The 15,090-nt window shown below is 43.3% G+C and overlaps 1 protein-coding gene across 2 annotated transcripts in view; it reads left to right on the top strand.

The window, feature by feature from the left end:
* Positions 1-554: 554 nt before the first annotated feature.
* CBS (cystathionine beta-synthase) overlaps positions 555-15,090 on the top strand; it is a 144,686-nt gene continuing 130,150 nt past the window's right edge. For both annotated transcript variants that reach the window (XM_030203792.1, XM_030203791.1), the window contains exons 1-3: positions 555-647; positions 10,028-10,245; positions 11,926-12,032. In XM_030203792.1, the coding sequence (XP_030059652.1) occupies positions 10,031-10,245; positions 11,926-12,032 (322 nt within the window). In that variant the 5' untranslated portion in view covers positions 555-647; positions 10,028-10,030. The remainder of the gene's footprint in view (positions 648-10,027; positions 10,246-11,925; positions 12,033-15,090) is intronic.

Genomic DNA, 15,090 nt, shown 5'->3' with positions numbered 1-15,090 from the left:
CCCCTGAAGGGTGGCCTGGCATTTGAGTACCGGCACCCTTTTTCGCTAGAAAAAATGCCCTGAATATACTACTCTTACTGCTGACTGTCCTGCACAGCTCTTATACAGATTATATTAAACATGAAAGCAGAGGTTTGCTTGTGCAGTCCTTATATTAGAAGGAAACAACAAAAGAGAAATGATTTATTTTATCTTATGGGACACTTGCTGCGGATGTTGAAGTATAAATCACAGCAGGGACTCCTCCAGTCTGATCAATACAGCAGCTCTTCTACTGCCGATTTTTAACCTCCTGGCATCTGGCTTGTCCATGGGGAAAACGGCCAGGCTAGTTGAATACTGTCTAGTTTTCAGTCAAAAAGTTGCCAATCCTACCACACGTACACAACGCCAAATCTTGAGTCCGTTCTAACCCAGTAATCGATCTGTACCAAAGCTCTGAGCATGTCGTGGAGGCGGGCCACCTGGCTCAATTTTAGTTCTGACTCTTTATCCTGCTATTGGTCTGTTTCGCACTCCTCCCCTAGCTCAACCAATCAGATGCTCAACAGCAGCTCAGCTTTTCAATGTGGGGGTCTGGGGAGCACCAGCACCTTCAACTATTACTTTTCGGCTGGAGCTGAAGCTGTAGCTGCATACTGTATTCTGTGAGTACAAGGGCTAGGAGAATAGGGATCAACGTGGGGGTATTAAGGACACAAAGCCTGACTGCAACCCACCTCGCCTAAAGTGAAGCTGTATGCTAAAATAGGTGTTGGGTACCTGTGGTCGTTGTGGTGATGTAATATGCACTTTAGGTGTACTTCTAGAAGGTGTGGTGTCAGAGTGACTTTGCATTTTTTTTGTGCTCTATAATAGATTCAGTATTTAGCTGTTCTGGAAGAAAGTTTATTTTCAGATGCAAGCCTTTTGAGTCATGCATGCTTTTCTTTGGTGCTGCCCACAAACAAAATGGCTAAAAAAGGAAATGATGGCCGATTGATATACAAGGTTTCAGGGTACAGCTTATTTTTAAAGTACTGTTGGATTGTGACATGACAAGATGTTTACAGCTCTGTGTGTGCTGAGCTCCCCCAATATTGAGTAGGGTCCTTCATTGTGTCCAGGGAGGGTAATTAGTATTGATTGGCACCCCTTATCATTTGAAGTGTTGGCATCTATGGTGCCAATGCAGTATGTAATCTTGTTCCCACTAACCTTAAGTTGCAAGTCCTGTTTACTTTAAAATGTATCTGATTGATTAATAACATCTGTTCTCAAGGAGGAATAAACCTTAGATTAGCTGAAAAGGCTGGGGGAAAAGTAATTCACCCTTAAAAAAAAACTGTATGGATTTAGGCATAGCATGACGGTTGTACATACTCCATATGTTGTAATTGCATCCAGTTGAATAACATTTTTAAAACATTTTTAATAGTGTTAAAATTCCTGGAAAATAATAATTCTGTTTAAGTCAAATATGGCTAGTTTCTGAATGAAGAATTAAGATTCCATAAAACAAAATGAACAAAGAAATAAATTTTTGTCAGGAAATGGGAACAAAATATATATTAATTAGAGATTTTATATTTTACAAGATGGGGACAAAGATAATCAGAGACTGCCAGACATAGACTGGCTTTCTGAAGCAAACCCAGTGAAGCTAGAATAAAATCCAGGTTGCACAGCTTTTGTTTATTTGATTTATTCAGATTTATTAAACCCAATTCTTTTTTATACTTCTGGGAATTAGCAATCCAGGTACGTGTGTAATTTTGCATATAATTCATCACAGTATGTATAATTTGCACAGTTTTCCAAGAACTGTGAAATATTGGATACCATTCTGATGCCAGGATTTTGGAGCTGTGAGTTTTCGTTGAATATAGAAGATGCTAGGTTGGAAGAAAAATTTTATGTACAGTATGCAAAGAAAGAAAAGCAGAAGAGTGACAAGTACATGCGCTGGAGGAACGAGAGTGAGAGTGGCACGTGTGCAGCATGGTTAGCCTGAGTGCAAGTTAAGGTTGTGGTTCCAGATTTTCCCAACAACGTTGATTCTTTCCTGTGTTTATGCCACAACATGCAGGAACTTGTCATGTTGATTTTTTAAGTGATTTTATTTACAGCAAAACAAATCACTGGTTACAACACTGGTTACAATAAGACAGTATAAAGATATATTAAAATATATACATTCTTAATTGCATGCCCTAAAGAAAAGCAATACTACAAATCTGTGGATGCAGTGGGGTAAATCCAGAAATTGACAAATCCTGTTCAGTTGCCAACTGTCCAGATATACCATAGTGCAGAAGTGCCATGTCTGGAGCCTCAGCCTGAGCTGTGCTGTGCTAGCGATCAGAGCTTTATATCTGGTTTCAAGAAACCATCTCTAAGTTTTCTTTCCTTAGATGTAGAAAGGAAGAAAGGATCAATAGTGGTAGCGAGCTTGAATGGAGAAGGGAACCTATGAAATGGCACATTTAATCCTTCTGTGACAGGGGAAACGGGAACAAAAATAAAAGCAATTCATTTTACATATATTTTTATCTGGGCATAATTTTCTTGCCTTTAATTTTCTTGTGCCATACCTGTATAGCTAACCACGCATTGATTGCTTTTACTAGAAGCATAAGATGCCAAGCTATCAAGTAAGAAGCAACAAAAGTTCTTGAATATCTAGCAACCATATCTACATTCACTTTCTAGTCTCGCAAGGAATTCTATTTTGAATCAACTTGCAGTGTATTTCTATCTTATGATGTTCCAACAAGACATATCTTTCTAATCTGGGTGGGGGGGGGGGGGGAGGCAGGGGGGGTCTAAGGGAAGTGATTGGGGCTGTGGGGATGAGTGGGAGATGGATGATCATTCTCTAGGGTTCTATAAGAAACAAGGCCCTCTTGTTGGTTTGTTCATACTTGTCCAGAACAGCATTTGGGTGGTGGGGAATGGTTGTGGTTGTGAAAAGGAGAAAACTAATCCATGTTAAATCACAGTTTCAAAGTTTATGGATTCTTTGCCTCCTGTTGTTATTGTTCTGTGTATTACTTGGATTCTAAATAAAAGCATACACTTTCACAACATATGTGTAAAGTAGCAGAAGGCTGGCCAAGGTAGGAAAAGATTTACTTTAGAACCTTGTGGAAGTCTTGATCCTTTTGGGTTAAATATTGAAGTTAAACTAGTGCATATTGTGACTGTGAAGCCTGGCAAAAGACAGGCACATATGAAGATTGTAACTGACTTTGAAGAGACTTTGCTTTTAATTTACCATGGCTGTGAAGTGGACAGGCATGAGCATACTTTATTGAACGAATGCTAATTAAGAGTCGTATTTTACTTCTAAACCTTTGTGTGGCTGTGTCTGTGGAAATTCCATGCCCAACTTTCACTCATGTTATTGCTTATTGTGGCAGCAGTGGGATCTGTGCTGCTTCCCAAAGTAAAAGAAGGCAAATCCACTGATTTCCAGGGCCAAGTCCTAGAGAGGGACCGGAAAGGGTTTGGACAGGCAGGATTTCTTTAATCTGTGTTTTATAGTGTGCACCTGTGGAGAGAGTGTGTAAGCCAGAATGAAAAGGTTACTCCAGACCCTAATGGAAGGGCAAGAGCAGCAACTGCAGGAAAGTGTGCAGTCACAATGCGAACAGCAGCAAGCTTTGCAAAACTTTTTGGAGCTATGACAGAGTTCTCTGGCTCAAATGGCCCAGGTGTTGCAGAGGTCTATGTCCCTGGTGAACCTGCCAATTCCTGTGTTGCCTAAGATAACCCCTGAGGATGATCCAGATTATTTGTTACTGAACTTTGAAAAAAACTGCTCGAATGGCTAGGTGGCCAGCAACAACATGGATAAATTACATACAGTGGGGGAAATAAGTATTTGATCCCTTGCTGATTTTGTAAGTTTGCCCACTGACAAAGACATGAGCAGCCCATAATTGAAGGGTAGGTTATTGGTAACAGTGAGAGATAGCACATCACAAATTAAATCCGGAAAATCACATTGTGGAAAGTATATGAATTTATTTGCATTCTGCAGAGGGAAATAAGTATTTGATCCCCCACCAACCAGTAAGAGATCTGGCCCCTACAGACCAGGTAGATGCTCCAAATCAACTCGTTACCTGCATGACAGACAGCTGTCGGCAATGGTCACCTGTATGAAAGACACCTGTCCACAGACTCAGTGAATCAGTCAGACTCTAACCTCTACAAAATGGCCAAGAGCAAGGAGCTGTCTAAGGATGTCAGGGACAAGATCATACACCTGCACAAGGCTGGAATGGGCTACAAAACCATCAGTAAGACGCTGGGCGAGAAGGAGACAACTGTTGGTGCCATAGTAAGAAAATGGAAGAAGTACAAAATGACTGTCAATCGACAAAGATCTGGGGCTCCACGCAAAATCTCACCTCGTGGGGTATCCTTGATCATGAGGAAGGTTAGAAATCAGCCTACAACTACAAGGGGGGAACTTGTCAATGATCTTAAGGCAGCTGGGACCACTGTCACCACGAAAACCATTGGTAACACATTACGACATAACGGATTGCAATCCTGCAGTGCCCGCAAGGTCCCCCTGCTCCGGAAGGCACATGTGACGGCCCGTCTGAAGTTTGCCAGTGAACACCTGGATGATGCCGAGAGTGATTGGGAGAAGGTGCTGTGGTCAGATGAGACAAAAATTGAGCTCTTTGGCATGAACTCAACTCGCCGTGTTTGGAGGAAGAGAAATGCTGCCTATGACCCAAAGAACACCGTCCCCACTGTCAAGCATGGAGGTGGAAATGTTATGTTTTGGGGGTGTTTCTCTGCTAAGGGCACAGGACTACTTCACCGCATCAATGGGAGAATGGATGGGGCCATGTACCGTACAATTCTGAGTGACAACCTCCTTCCCTCCGCCAGGGCCTTAAAAATGGGTCGTGGCTGGGTCTTCCAGCACGACAATGACCCAAAACATACAGCCAAGGCAACAAAGGAGTGGCTCAGGAAGAAGCACATTAGGGTCATGGAGTGGCCTAGCCAGTCACCAGACCTTAATCCCATTGAAAACTTATGGAGGGAGCTGAAGCTGCGAGTTGCCAAGCGACAGCCCAGAACTCTTAATGATTTAGAGATGATCTGCAAAGAGGAGTGGACCAAAATTCCTCCTGACATGTGTGCAAACCTCATCATCAACTACAGAAGACGTCTGACCGCTGTGCTTGCCAACAAGGGTTTTGCCACCAAGTATTAGGTCTTGTTTGCCAGAGGGATCAAATACTTATTTCCCTCTGCAGAATGCAAATAAATTCATATACTTTCCACAATGTGATTTTCCGGATTTAATTTGTGATGTGCTATCTCTCACTGTTACCAATAACCTACCCTTCAATTATGGGCTGCTCATGTCTTTGTCAGTGGGCAAACTTACAAAATCAGCAAGGGATCAAATACTTATTTCCCCCACTGTAGGTAATGTCTTAACCTCTTTTAGGATGCTAACCCAGGTGGGTGAACTACATACTTTGATGTCAAGGCTGCCATCTTGGAATGGGCAGGATGTACCCTATAAACGTATTGGCAACAGTTCTGAAAGAGACTCTTTCAAAGAAGAATCCCCAAAGTTACTTCTACAGAATTAAGGAGGTTGCTAGGAAGTGGTTATAACCAGAATGGAAGACAGGGTTAGAGTTAGTCAAGATTGTTCTCCTTGGAACAGTCCTTAGATGGCGTACCCATACACTAATGGTTGGACTCAAGCCAACATTCTAAACTGACACTCTGGAGTTAGTGGAAGGCTTCCATCTTGCTCATGCTGTCTCCGAGAGCCCCATACTGAGGGGGAAGAATCTGCCCTTGAGCCCAAGGATTTATTATTAATTTATTTATTATTATTTAGATTTTTGCTACGTTTCTTTTCTCTCTCTCTCTCTTATCTCGCTACATCTCCTTCCCCTGTCTCTCCCCTACCACACTACATCTCCTTCCTCTCCCCCCCGCCACGGTACATCACCTTCCTCTCTCTTTCTCCCCTACCAATCTACATCTCCTTCCCCCCCTCTCTCTCTCCCATATCATGCTACATCTCCTTCCTCTCTCTCTCCCCTACCATGCTACATCTTTTCTCTCTCTCTCCCCTATCACGCTACATCTCCTTTCTCTCTCTCTCTCTCTCTCTCTCTCTCTCTCTCTCCCCTGCCTTGTTACATCTCCTTCCTCTTTCTGTCCCCTACCATGCTACATCTCCTTCCCCCCCTCTCTCTCCCCTATCACGCTACATCTCCTTACTCTCTCTCTCTCCCCTACCATGCTACATCTTTTCTCTCTCTCTCCCCTATCACGCTACATCTCCTTCCTCTCTCTCTCTCTCCCCTGCCTTGTTACATCTCCTTCCTCTCTCTCTCCCCTGCCTTGTTACATCTCCTTCCTCTCTCTCTCCCCTGCCTTGTTACATCTCCTTCCTCTCTCTCTCCCCTGCCTTGTTACATCTCCTTCCTCTCTCTGTCCCCTACCATGCTATATCTCCTTCCCCTCTCTCTCTCTCTCTTACCATTGGTACATCTCCTTCCGCTCTCCCCTAGTATGCTACATCTCTTCTCTTTCTCTCTTGCTCTCTCTCCCCTACCACCCTACATGTCTTCTTTCTCTCTCTTACGCTACGTCCCTTTCTCTCTCTCTTTCTCCTCTACCTTGCAACATCTCCTTCCTCTCTCTCTCCCCTACCATGCTACACCTCCTTCTTCTCTCTCTCTCCCCTACCATGCTACCTCCTCCTTTTCTTTCTCTCTACCATGCTACACCTCCTTCTTCTCTCTCTCTCCCCTACCATGCTACCTCCTCCTTTTCTTTCTCTCTACCATGCTACACCTCCTTCTTCTTTCTCTCTCCCCTACAACGCTACACCTCCTTCCTCTCTCTCTCCCATACCTGGCTACATCTCCTTCCTCTCTTGCTCTCCCATGCTACTTCTCCTTTCTCTCTCTCTCTCTCCCATACCATCTCCTTCTCTCTCTCTCCCCCTTACTACACTACATCTCCTTCCTCTCTCTTTCTCTCCTACCACGGAACATCTCTCTCTCCCCTACCTCTCTTTCTCTCCCTGCCACGCTGCATCTCTCTCTCTCCCTCCCTCCCCCACTACATCTCCTTTTTCTCTCTCCCTGACATGCTACATCTCCTCTTTCTCTCTCTCTCTCTCTCTCTCTGCCATGCTACAGCCCTCTCTCTGTCCCCCTTCCCCTGCCACACTACCTCTCTTCCTCCTGCCATACTACATCTCATCTCTCCCCTGCCATGCTACAGTTCCTTCTCCTCTCTATCTCTCTCCCCTGCCATGCTACATCTCCTTCCCAAGGTCAGAGGCAGGATCCACAGCCCAGAATGGGCCCAACTTGTTTGCACAGTTTGATACCCAAAGTGATACTGATGGAGACCTAACTGCCTTTGAGAAAATTTTCTGCCTCAGTGAGATTCCCAAGAAAGACTGGGTGTGTTATCTGCGAGGAAAGCTCACTGGTAGAGCACTTGAGGCATTCCAAGGACTATTTATGGAGACGTGCTCCAAGTTTGAGGAGGTGTACAAAGCTTTGTTGAACCATTATGCCATTACCCCCGAGACCTGTAGACTAAAGTTCCAGACTTTGCAAGAGGGGGTGGATGATACAGTGAGTTTGTGATCTAGTTAAGATACCAGCACCAGCGGTGGCCCAATGGAGCTGAGCTTAAAACCATGGAGGACTGCTAAAATCTGATGGTCCTGGAGCAGTTTCTTCAGCGTTGTCATCCAGAGGTGAGGGAACACATTCAAGATCACCAGCCCTGTACTTCAGAGAAGGCAGCCAAGTTGGCCGACATCTTTGTGGTTAACTGTCCCTGGTTGGAGAAGAAAAGCCGTCTATATTTGCAACAGCTGGGATCAAAGGGCAGCCGAGGCCCTAAGCCAAATATTCCTGCAACTCCAGAGACGGTCAGCAAACCCTCCAGTGTTCCCCAAAAACCTAAAGACTTTAGGTGTGAACATCTTTGTTATCAGTGTGGGCATCCAGGATATTTCACAGTGGATTGGCCAGATAACCTCAAGCCTGCACTAAAAAGCGTTCCAGTTCCTGTACTGAAGCTGGCAGCTTTTGTGGATAGCTGCAGTCCCACGGAGGAGGCCTACACAGTAGCCACAGCGCAAAAAGTTATAGGTCAGTCATCAGTGTTTAATGAGGAATTTCTTTCAGGCATGAAAAATGTAGTGTTTAAATGATGGAAATCGCTGGGCATTGTTATCTTGGAACACTTGGTTAAGGAAGATGGGACCTTTTTCACTGCTCAGGATTTACAGCAAAGTTGCGCTTTTTGCCCAGTGACACTTTCGTTTAGCTTTAATTGTCCCATTATATATACTCCCTACTAAGATAAAATTCAACAGTATGATTTGGGGTCCTGTTGCTAGAGTTTATGGAGGGGGATTCCTTGGGTCAGATTTCAATTTCCTGGTTTCACAAGGCGATAACAAGACGTTCTCTAGCTCCGGATCTCCGAGGAGTGGTGGAAAAGTGAGAGTGGGACCTGGGATGTCCGGTTCACATCAGTGTATTTTGGATGCCCTTTGTGCAATCGCTAGGGTGGTCCGCAGTGCAGAGTTGCAGAAAAGTAATTTCCAAACAATACACAGAGCTTACTATTCTCAAATGCAAGCGTGTTATGCGGGATGTGCAACCACCCCTACTTGTCTGAAATGTGCTCTGAAAGATAATTTGTTTCTTCGTGGCCTCTGGCAATGTAGAAAAATGAAAGCATTTAGGGAAGCTCTGTTCACTTATCTCCAGTCTGTTCTTGGTTGCCCTTTCAGGATAACTCTTGAAGGAGCCTTTTTCACCTCCTTTACAACCTTGGGAAAGAGGAATCGTGGTGAAAAATTATTTTTTTGAGAAAAATGCATTTTCAATCACTGGTTGTGAGACTCTCTTCTGTCCATATGGTATTGGAGGAATAAGTTTCATGAATTAATGTTAGGGAATCTTAGAGGGCTCAATTATCTCAGAAAAGACAAAAGAGATTTCTGGCAGTTTGGGGTGCTTAGCTACAGAAGATATTTCCCAAAGCACATAATCAAGTCTTGAATCGATTTTCGTGGAACTTTAGGTTTAATCTGTGTATTTGGAGTTCTCAGGCAGGGTGGGGGTGGGGTTTCAGTGGGGAGGGATTTGATAACGGGTAGTGGGTATAGTTTGGAGCTTTAAGAATCAAGGCCCCAGATGAAGGTTCTGCTTTGAAATGTTTGCTTGTGGGTATGTGGTGCTGTTTTGTAGTCGAGGGAGGGGGTAAGGACATGGGGGGGGGGGAGGGATTGTATGGGGTTGTTACTTTTTGTTATTCTTTAAACTTAAAAAAAAAAGATTTTAATAATAATAGTAATATGTAAGTATGATGACTAAATAAGTATGTTGCTGAGAAAATGGGGTTACTCTTTTTTTTTTTTTGCCTCATTCTGTATTACTGCGACTGTATAAAGGGGTATAAAGGTTTAAAGGGAGAAAGTTTGGTGCCCCATAAGCCAAATACTCATGTTATCTGAGCCCTTCAAATACTGTGTTCTTATTTTTTGTTGAATTGAGCTACAGCATGGAATATCATAGTATAAACAAAAATTATTAGACATTTTGTTAGTGATTGTGGTCTAATTCAGCCCAAATTGAGGTCAATATGTGGTGGAACACAGTTTGTGTAATGGTTAAGTATGAGCTAGCTGTAGAAAAGGCCAACATTTTACGTAAGTATGAGAAGGTTTGGGCTTCTTTGGTGGAGTACTATATAGGCACAGATTAAGGTGTTTGTACTGATGACAGCTTGAATATGTTGCTTTTAGATTTGAACTAAAAAAAAAAAAGAAAATAGTATCATGGTAAGAACTTGCAATCGCTGTTATACATGAAGTTCACAAACCTTTCTACTGCACTGTACATAAACCCTTGGGATGAAGCTAAGTGTTAGAGAAAGTTTTTCATAGCTTCAATCTGAAAGTAGTTTGCTCTGAATCTGTGCTGCATTCTCTTTTTTCTTTTTGAAGGTAATGATGCCGAGTGTTCCTCCAGTTTCAGTTATGGAATCTAGTGCTTGCCATCAGCCACATGATAACTCAATGAATAATCAGGAAGTGGAAAAATATACCTGCAGTGATGGAGTCTTTGAACAAGAGAGAAAATGGATCCGTCCTGACAAGCCCAGCAAGTGTACTTGGAAGCTGGGAGTTCAATCCTCTGAGTCCCCTCATTATCATACACCCCTGTAAGTTACCTGGAAAGTGGGAGTAGCCCTCTTCTCTACTCATTATCATAAGCCCCTGTCAATCCCTGGGAACTAGGAGCTCACCGTTCACACCTTTGATTCCCATCTATCACAGCACCTTTAAGCTACAGCCCATTGATGGCTTGTCCCCCCAAAATCTCTCAGACTGTAAACAATATAGCATTATAAATTCACTGAGAATTAGTTATTAGGAGTTGTAATAGGTATGGGACTATAAATATGGTCCAAACAAAAAAACAGCACCACGGGCCTTTAAAATGGAACAAAGTTCTTTAATGAATGAGCCTTGACCCGACACGGGCCGTGTTTCGGTGACTAGCACCTGCGTCAGGGGTCACAGTGATGACGTGGAAAACTTGGGGAATAACTCGAATATTTTCATCTACAATATTCCTTACCCCACGTCTCACGTAGCAAAAGTTATAAAGCACCAAGGCACCTTCACTTTCTGTATCCATTTGGATACAGAAAGTGAAGGTGCCTTGGTGCTTTATAACTTTTGCTACGTGAGACGTGGGGTAAGGAATATTGTAGATGAAAATATTCGAGTTATTCCCCAAGTTTTCCACGTCATCACTGTGACCCCTGACGCAGGTGCTAGTCACCGAAACACGGCCCGTGTCGGGTCAAGGCTCATTCATTAAAGAACTTTGTTCCATTTTAAAGGCCCGTGGTGCTGTTTTTTTGTTTGGACTTTAGTTTGTACTTTGTTCCCTCTCTTTTGTTATACTATAAATATGGTGGCATTTTAGTTCTGGTGAGGGCTTGGTTGCCTCTGTTCCTTGAAACTGTGACAGATGGCTTACCGTTTGAATGACATTACTTTGGAACGTGAGGACAGTGTCGAGCAGACTTTCATGGTCTGTGTCCTACAAATGACAAGACGGATTCGGATAGGCTTTAACGGCAACTCCAGTAGTTGGAACATAAGGATGGAGCCGGGCGGGCTTCTATGGTCTGTGTCCCAAAAACAACAAAGAAAGACCATGATCAAGTATATAATATTAAGTTCATTGTTGATTTAATCTAGAATTGAGAATGAATGTGACTGTTGGGCAGACTGGATGGACCATTCAGGTCTTTATCTGCTGACACTTACTATATATTAGATGCCCAAAGCCACTTTGTCACTTAGGGGCCCTTTAACTAAGCTGCGGTAAGTATTAATGGGTACTTACTGCATGTTAAAATGCACTACTGTGGGGCATGCTCAGGCGTCCTGTGGTAGTTTTTGCATGTGCGTGTGCTACCCACACGCTAAAAAATAGATTTAATTTAATTTATTTATTTTTGCTGGGAGCAGGTCTGGGGACGGAGAGTAGGTGTGTTCTGTACTAATTGGTTAGTGCAGCTACATTGCCGTACGCTAAACAGTTAGCCCATGAGCCCTTACGGCCTACAAAATAGGTTTCGATAAGTTCTGACACACTAATGGCCACCCGCTAATGGAGAATTAGTGCATGGCCATTATTGCCGAAATAGAAAAATTGGCCATTTCCTGGCAGCGTTAAAAGTGGTCTTAGTATGTGGGGGATAGTGCAGGCCACTTTATAGCACTGCTTCATAAAAGGGCCCCCTAAGTGCTGTAGGCCTTATGCTGCCTCACACCTCCATCTTTGACCCATGGAGCCTCACCCTATTTTATCCCTTCTTTTTTAGATTGAAATCTCCCAAGATCATGTCCACTATTTTGGATAAAATTGGTGATACTCCCATGGTCCGAATTAATTCAATTGGAAAGATGTTTGGCCTAAAGTGTGAGCTATGTGAGTATATGTGTTTGGTGTCCTTATGGTTAGACATAATTGCAGTATGTCTATATACATGGTTAGGTTTGGATGCAATTCATATGTCTGGTCTGCATAGTCAATAGAAAGTACACCTTGTGGGTTTCCTAAATTTAGAAAATCCAAATAGAGATATTCTGGATGCAACTGGTAAAGGTACTCAGAGTAAACAACAAAACAGCTGCAGGTGCTCTAACTTAGTGTAATAAAAATATTTTATATTCACATTCCAATGTTAATCTCATATAAGGATCGTCATCAGGGATAATTGAAGTGAAATAAGCATATTTTGCATAGTGGTTATGCTTCTTGTAAACAAAGCAACCTGCCAAAACAAGGTGACAGCAGGGGGTCCTTTTACCAAACTGTGGTAAAAAGGGCCCTGTGCTAGCGGCTGCGGCACCTTTTACTACAGCAGGTATAAAGTCCAAAAAATGCAATATAGCTTTTTTAATGGCCAGCACGCATACACTTGGCCAGAGATATGGTGCCCTATGGACCAGTCTACTAGAGGTGATAAGTGCAAAGGACAGCCTTATTTCAAACCCTCCAGAAGAGTGAATGAGAGGGGGGGGGGGGGTGAGAGGATTTTTGGGAGAGTGTGTGAGGGGCTGAATGGTGGGGACATAGGGGTTTGCGAAAATGGGGTCGGATTTAAGTGACATAGAAGAGACGTGTGAGAGGGGGCTAAATGTAAAGAAATACCGTCAATGGGAGAGGCACAAGATTCTTGAAGAGGGGACAGTTTCTCACTTATAATGTCCATGTATGTACTTTACCCAAGTTACAAATGTATTGCAGATGTGTTGTAATTGCAATATGTCCCGTTAGGTTGGTTATTGTGTTGTCTTTCATTGACGTTAATAAAAAGAATAAAAAAAAAAAGTCCAAAAAAATAGCTTGGCCGTGCGGTAAGATTTCACTTATCGCGTGGCCATGTGGTGGTGGGGGGAAGCACTTAAAGCTAACCATTGAGGTGGCATAAAGGCTCCGGTGCTAACCCAGCAGTTACCAGGTAGCACGCAGCGCTGCCCGATTACCACCGGGTAAGTGCCACACTAGAAAATAGCTATATATTTTCTATAGCGCAGCAAATGGCACATGCTGGTGCTGGAACTTCTGGTGGGGTGGGGGAGAAGTAAGTATAAGTATATAAATAATTTTATATCATCTGCACATTTTAAAAAAATTTGAACTTTATTAAATTTTTCTCGTATGGCTCCATCTGTATACTTACAAACCAGTGTATACAACTTGATATTGCAAAATCTCTTCTAACTTGTAGCACTAGTACAATAAAACAAAAGAACATTAGAACAGTAGTATACCATTGAGTGAGTGGGTTGAGGGTGGCCCGGTGGAAGAACTGAGCCGGACAACAGAATATACGCAAAAATAAGTACTTATTTGAGTCCTGAGGCTTGTTACTTTGCAGGGCCAGGAACATAAGTTGGAAAACCTTCCTCCATTCAGTAAACACAGTCTCAAGCAGGCCTCTGGCCAACAGGCCCAAACAGTCTGTGTCTGGTAGGGCTGGTTTGATGGTCTGTTCACTTCTAACATTTGGTGTGCATTAGTTTGGTATAATGTAATATTTTTGTGTTAGTTGTAGTTACACCTTTTGCACGTCATTTTGCTCCTGATGAGTTTTACTCATACTGCTTTATTAAGCAACCAAGCGTTAATAGTATGTCTCCAAAGTTCTAGGCATCTTTTGTTCCACCATAATTTCCATAAGAACATAGGCATTGCCATACTGGGTCAGAGTGAAGGTCCACTAAGTCCTGTTTCTTGTTTCCAAAAGTGGCCAATCAAAGTACCTGGCAAGATCCCAAAAGTGTAAAAACAGATTTTGTGCTGCTTATCACAGGAATAAGCAGTGAATTTTCCCAAGTCCGTCTTAATAATTTACTACTTAGTAGCTTCACTGTATACCCCCTGGTCCTTCTATTTTTGGAAAGAGTAAACATGTCTACCCTTCCACTCCAGTTAGTATTTTATAGTCCTCTATCATATTTCCCACTCAGCCGTCTCTTCTCCAACCCTTCGGTCTCACCACAGCTCCAAGAATGTCTACCAAGGTTATGGTGATGGTGGCATCCTTCCTTTGGCATCAGGCAATCAAGAGTTAACCCATATCTTGACAACTGCTTCATTCATGTGTCATCCTATTAGGACAGAGTGGTGATGACAAAGTTGTCTGTCTTCTGCAGTTGCTGGGTTGGGTGATCAATTTTGAAAAGAGCAGACTAACTCCATTGCAGACACAAAGGTTTCTGGGCATTCTATTCAGCACAGCACAGTAGAGGATCTTCCTTGCGGAGCACAGGAGGTCGAAGCTGGTTCCACAGATTCGTCTTCTCAGTCAAGGTAGACTCAAGGCTGGAACTAGTCCAGGTTCTGGGGTCAGTGACAGCAGCGATGGAAGTGGTGCATAGCGAGGGCTCATATGCGGCCATTACAGGAATCTCTTCTCAGCCGCTGGTCTCTGGTGTTACAGAAGTACAACCTTCATCTTCCTTGGACACTGGTTGCCAGATGGAGTATGCAGTGGTGGTTGTCGCCCAGGAATTTGACCATCAGAGCTCCCTTTCTGATAACACAATGGGAGGTGGTGACAACAGATGCTAGCAAATCAGTTGAAGAGCACATTACAAGTTCCATCTGGCATAGGGCAATAGGATAGAACAGGAGTCTCAGTGGTCGATAAATTACTTGGGGCTCAGGGCATTGTGGAATGCCTTACTTGAATTTGCTTCCTTTCTAGTGGGGGCCCTGGTCTGAGTTTTCTTTGACAACGCGACAGCGGTGGCATATATCAACAAACAAGAATGGCAATGGAGGTGGCCTCCCTCATCATTTGGGTGGAGAAAATTTCTTTCTGTTGGCAGGTCACATCGTGGGTTCCTTCATTGCGGAGGTGGACTTTCTCAGCAGGCAATCCTTCGACCTGGGAGAATGGGAACTATCTAGCCAGGGGTTTCAGCTGATAGTGGACCGATGGGATTCTCCGCTTCTGGACTTGATGGCGATGAAA

The sequence above is a fragment of the Microcaecilia unicolor genome, chromosome 5 (assembly GCF_901765095.1).
Source record: "Microcaecilia unicolor chromosome 5, aMicUni1.1, whole genome shotgun sequence".
In the NCBI taxonomy this organism is placed as follows: domain Eukaryota; kingdom Metazoa; phylum Chordata; class Amphibia; order Gymnophiona; family Siphonopidae; genus Microcaecilia; species Microcaecilia unicolor.
This window is presented reverse-complemented; position numbering and strand designations above follow the sequence as displayed.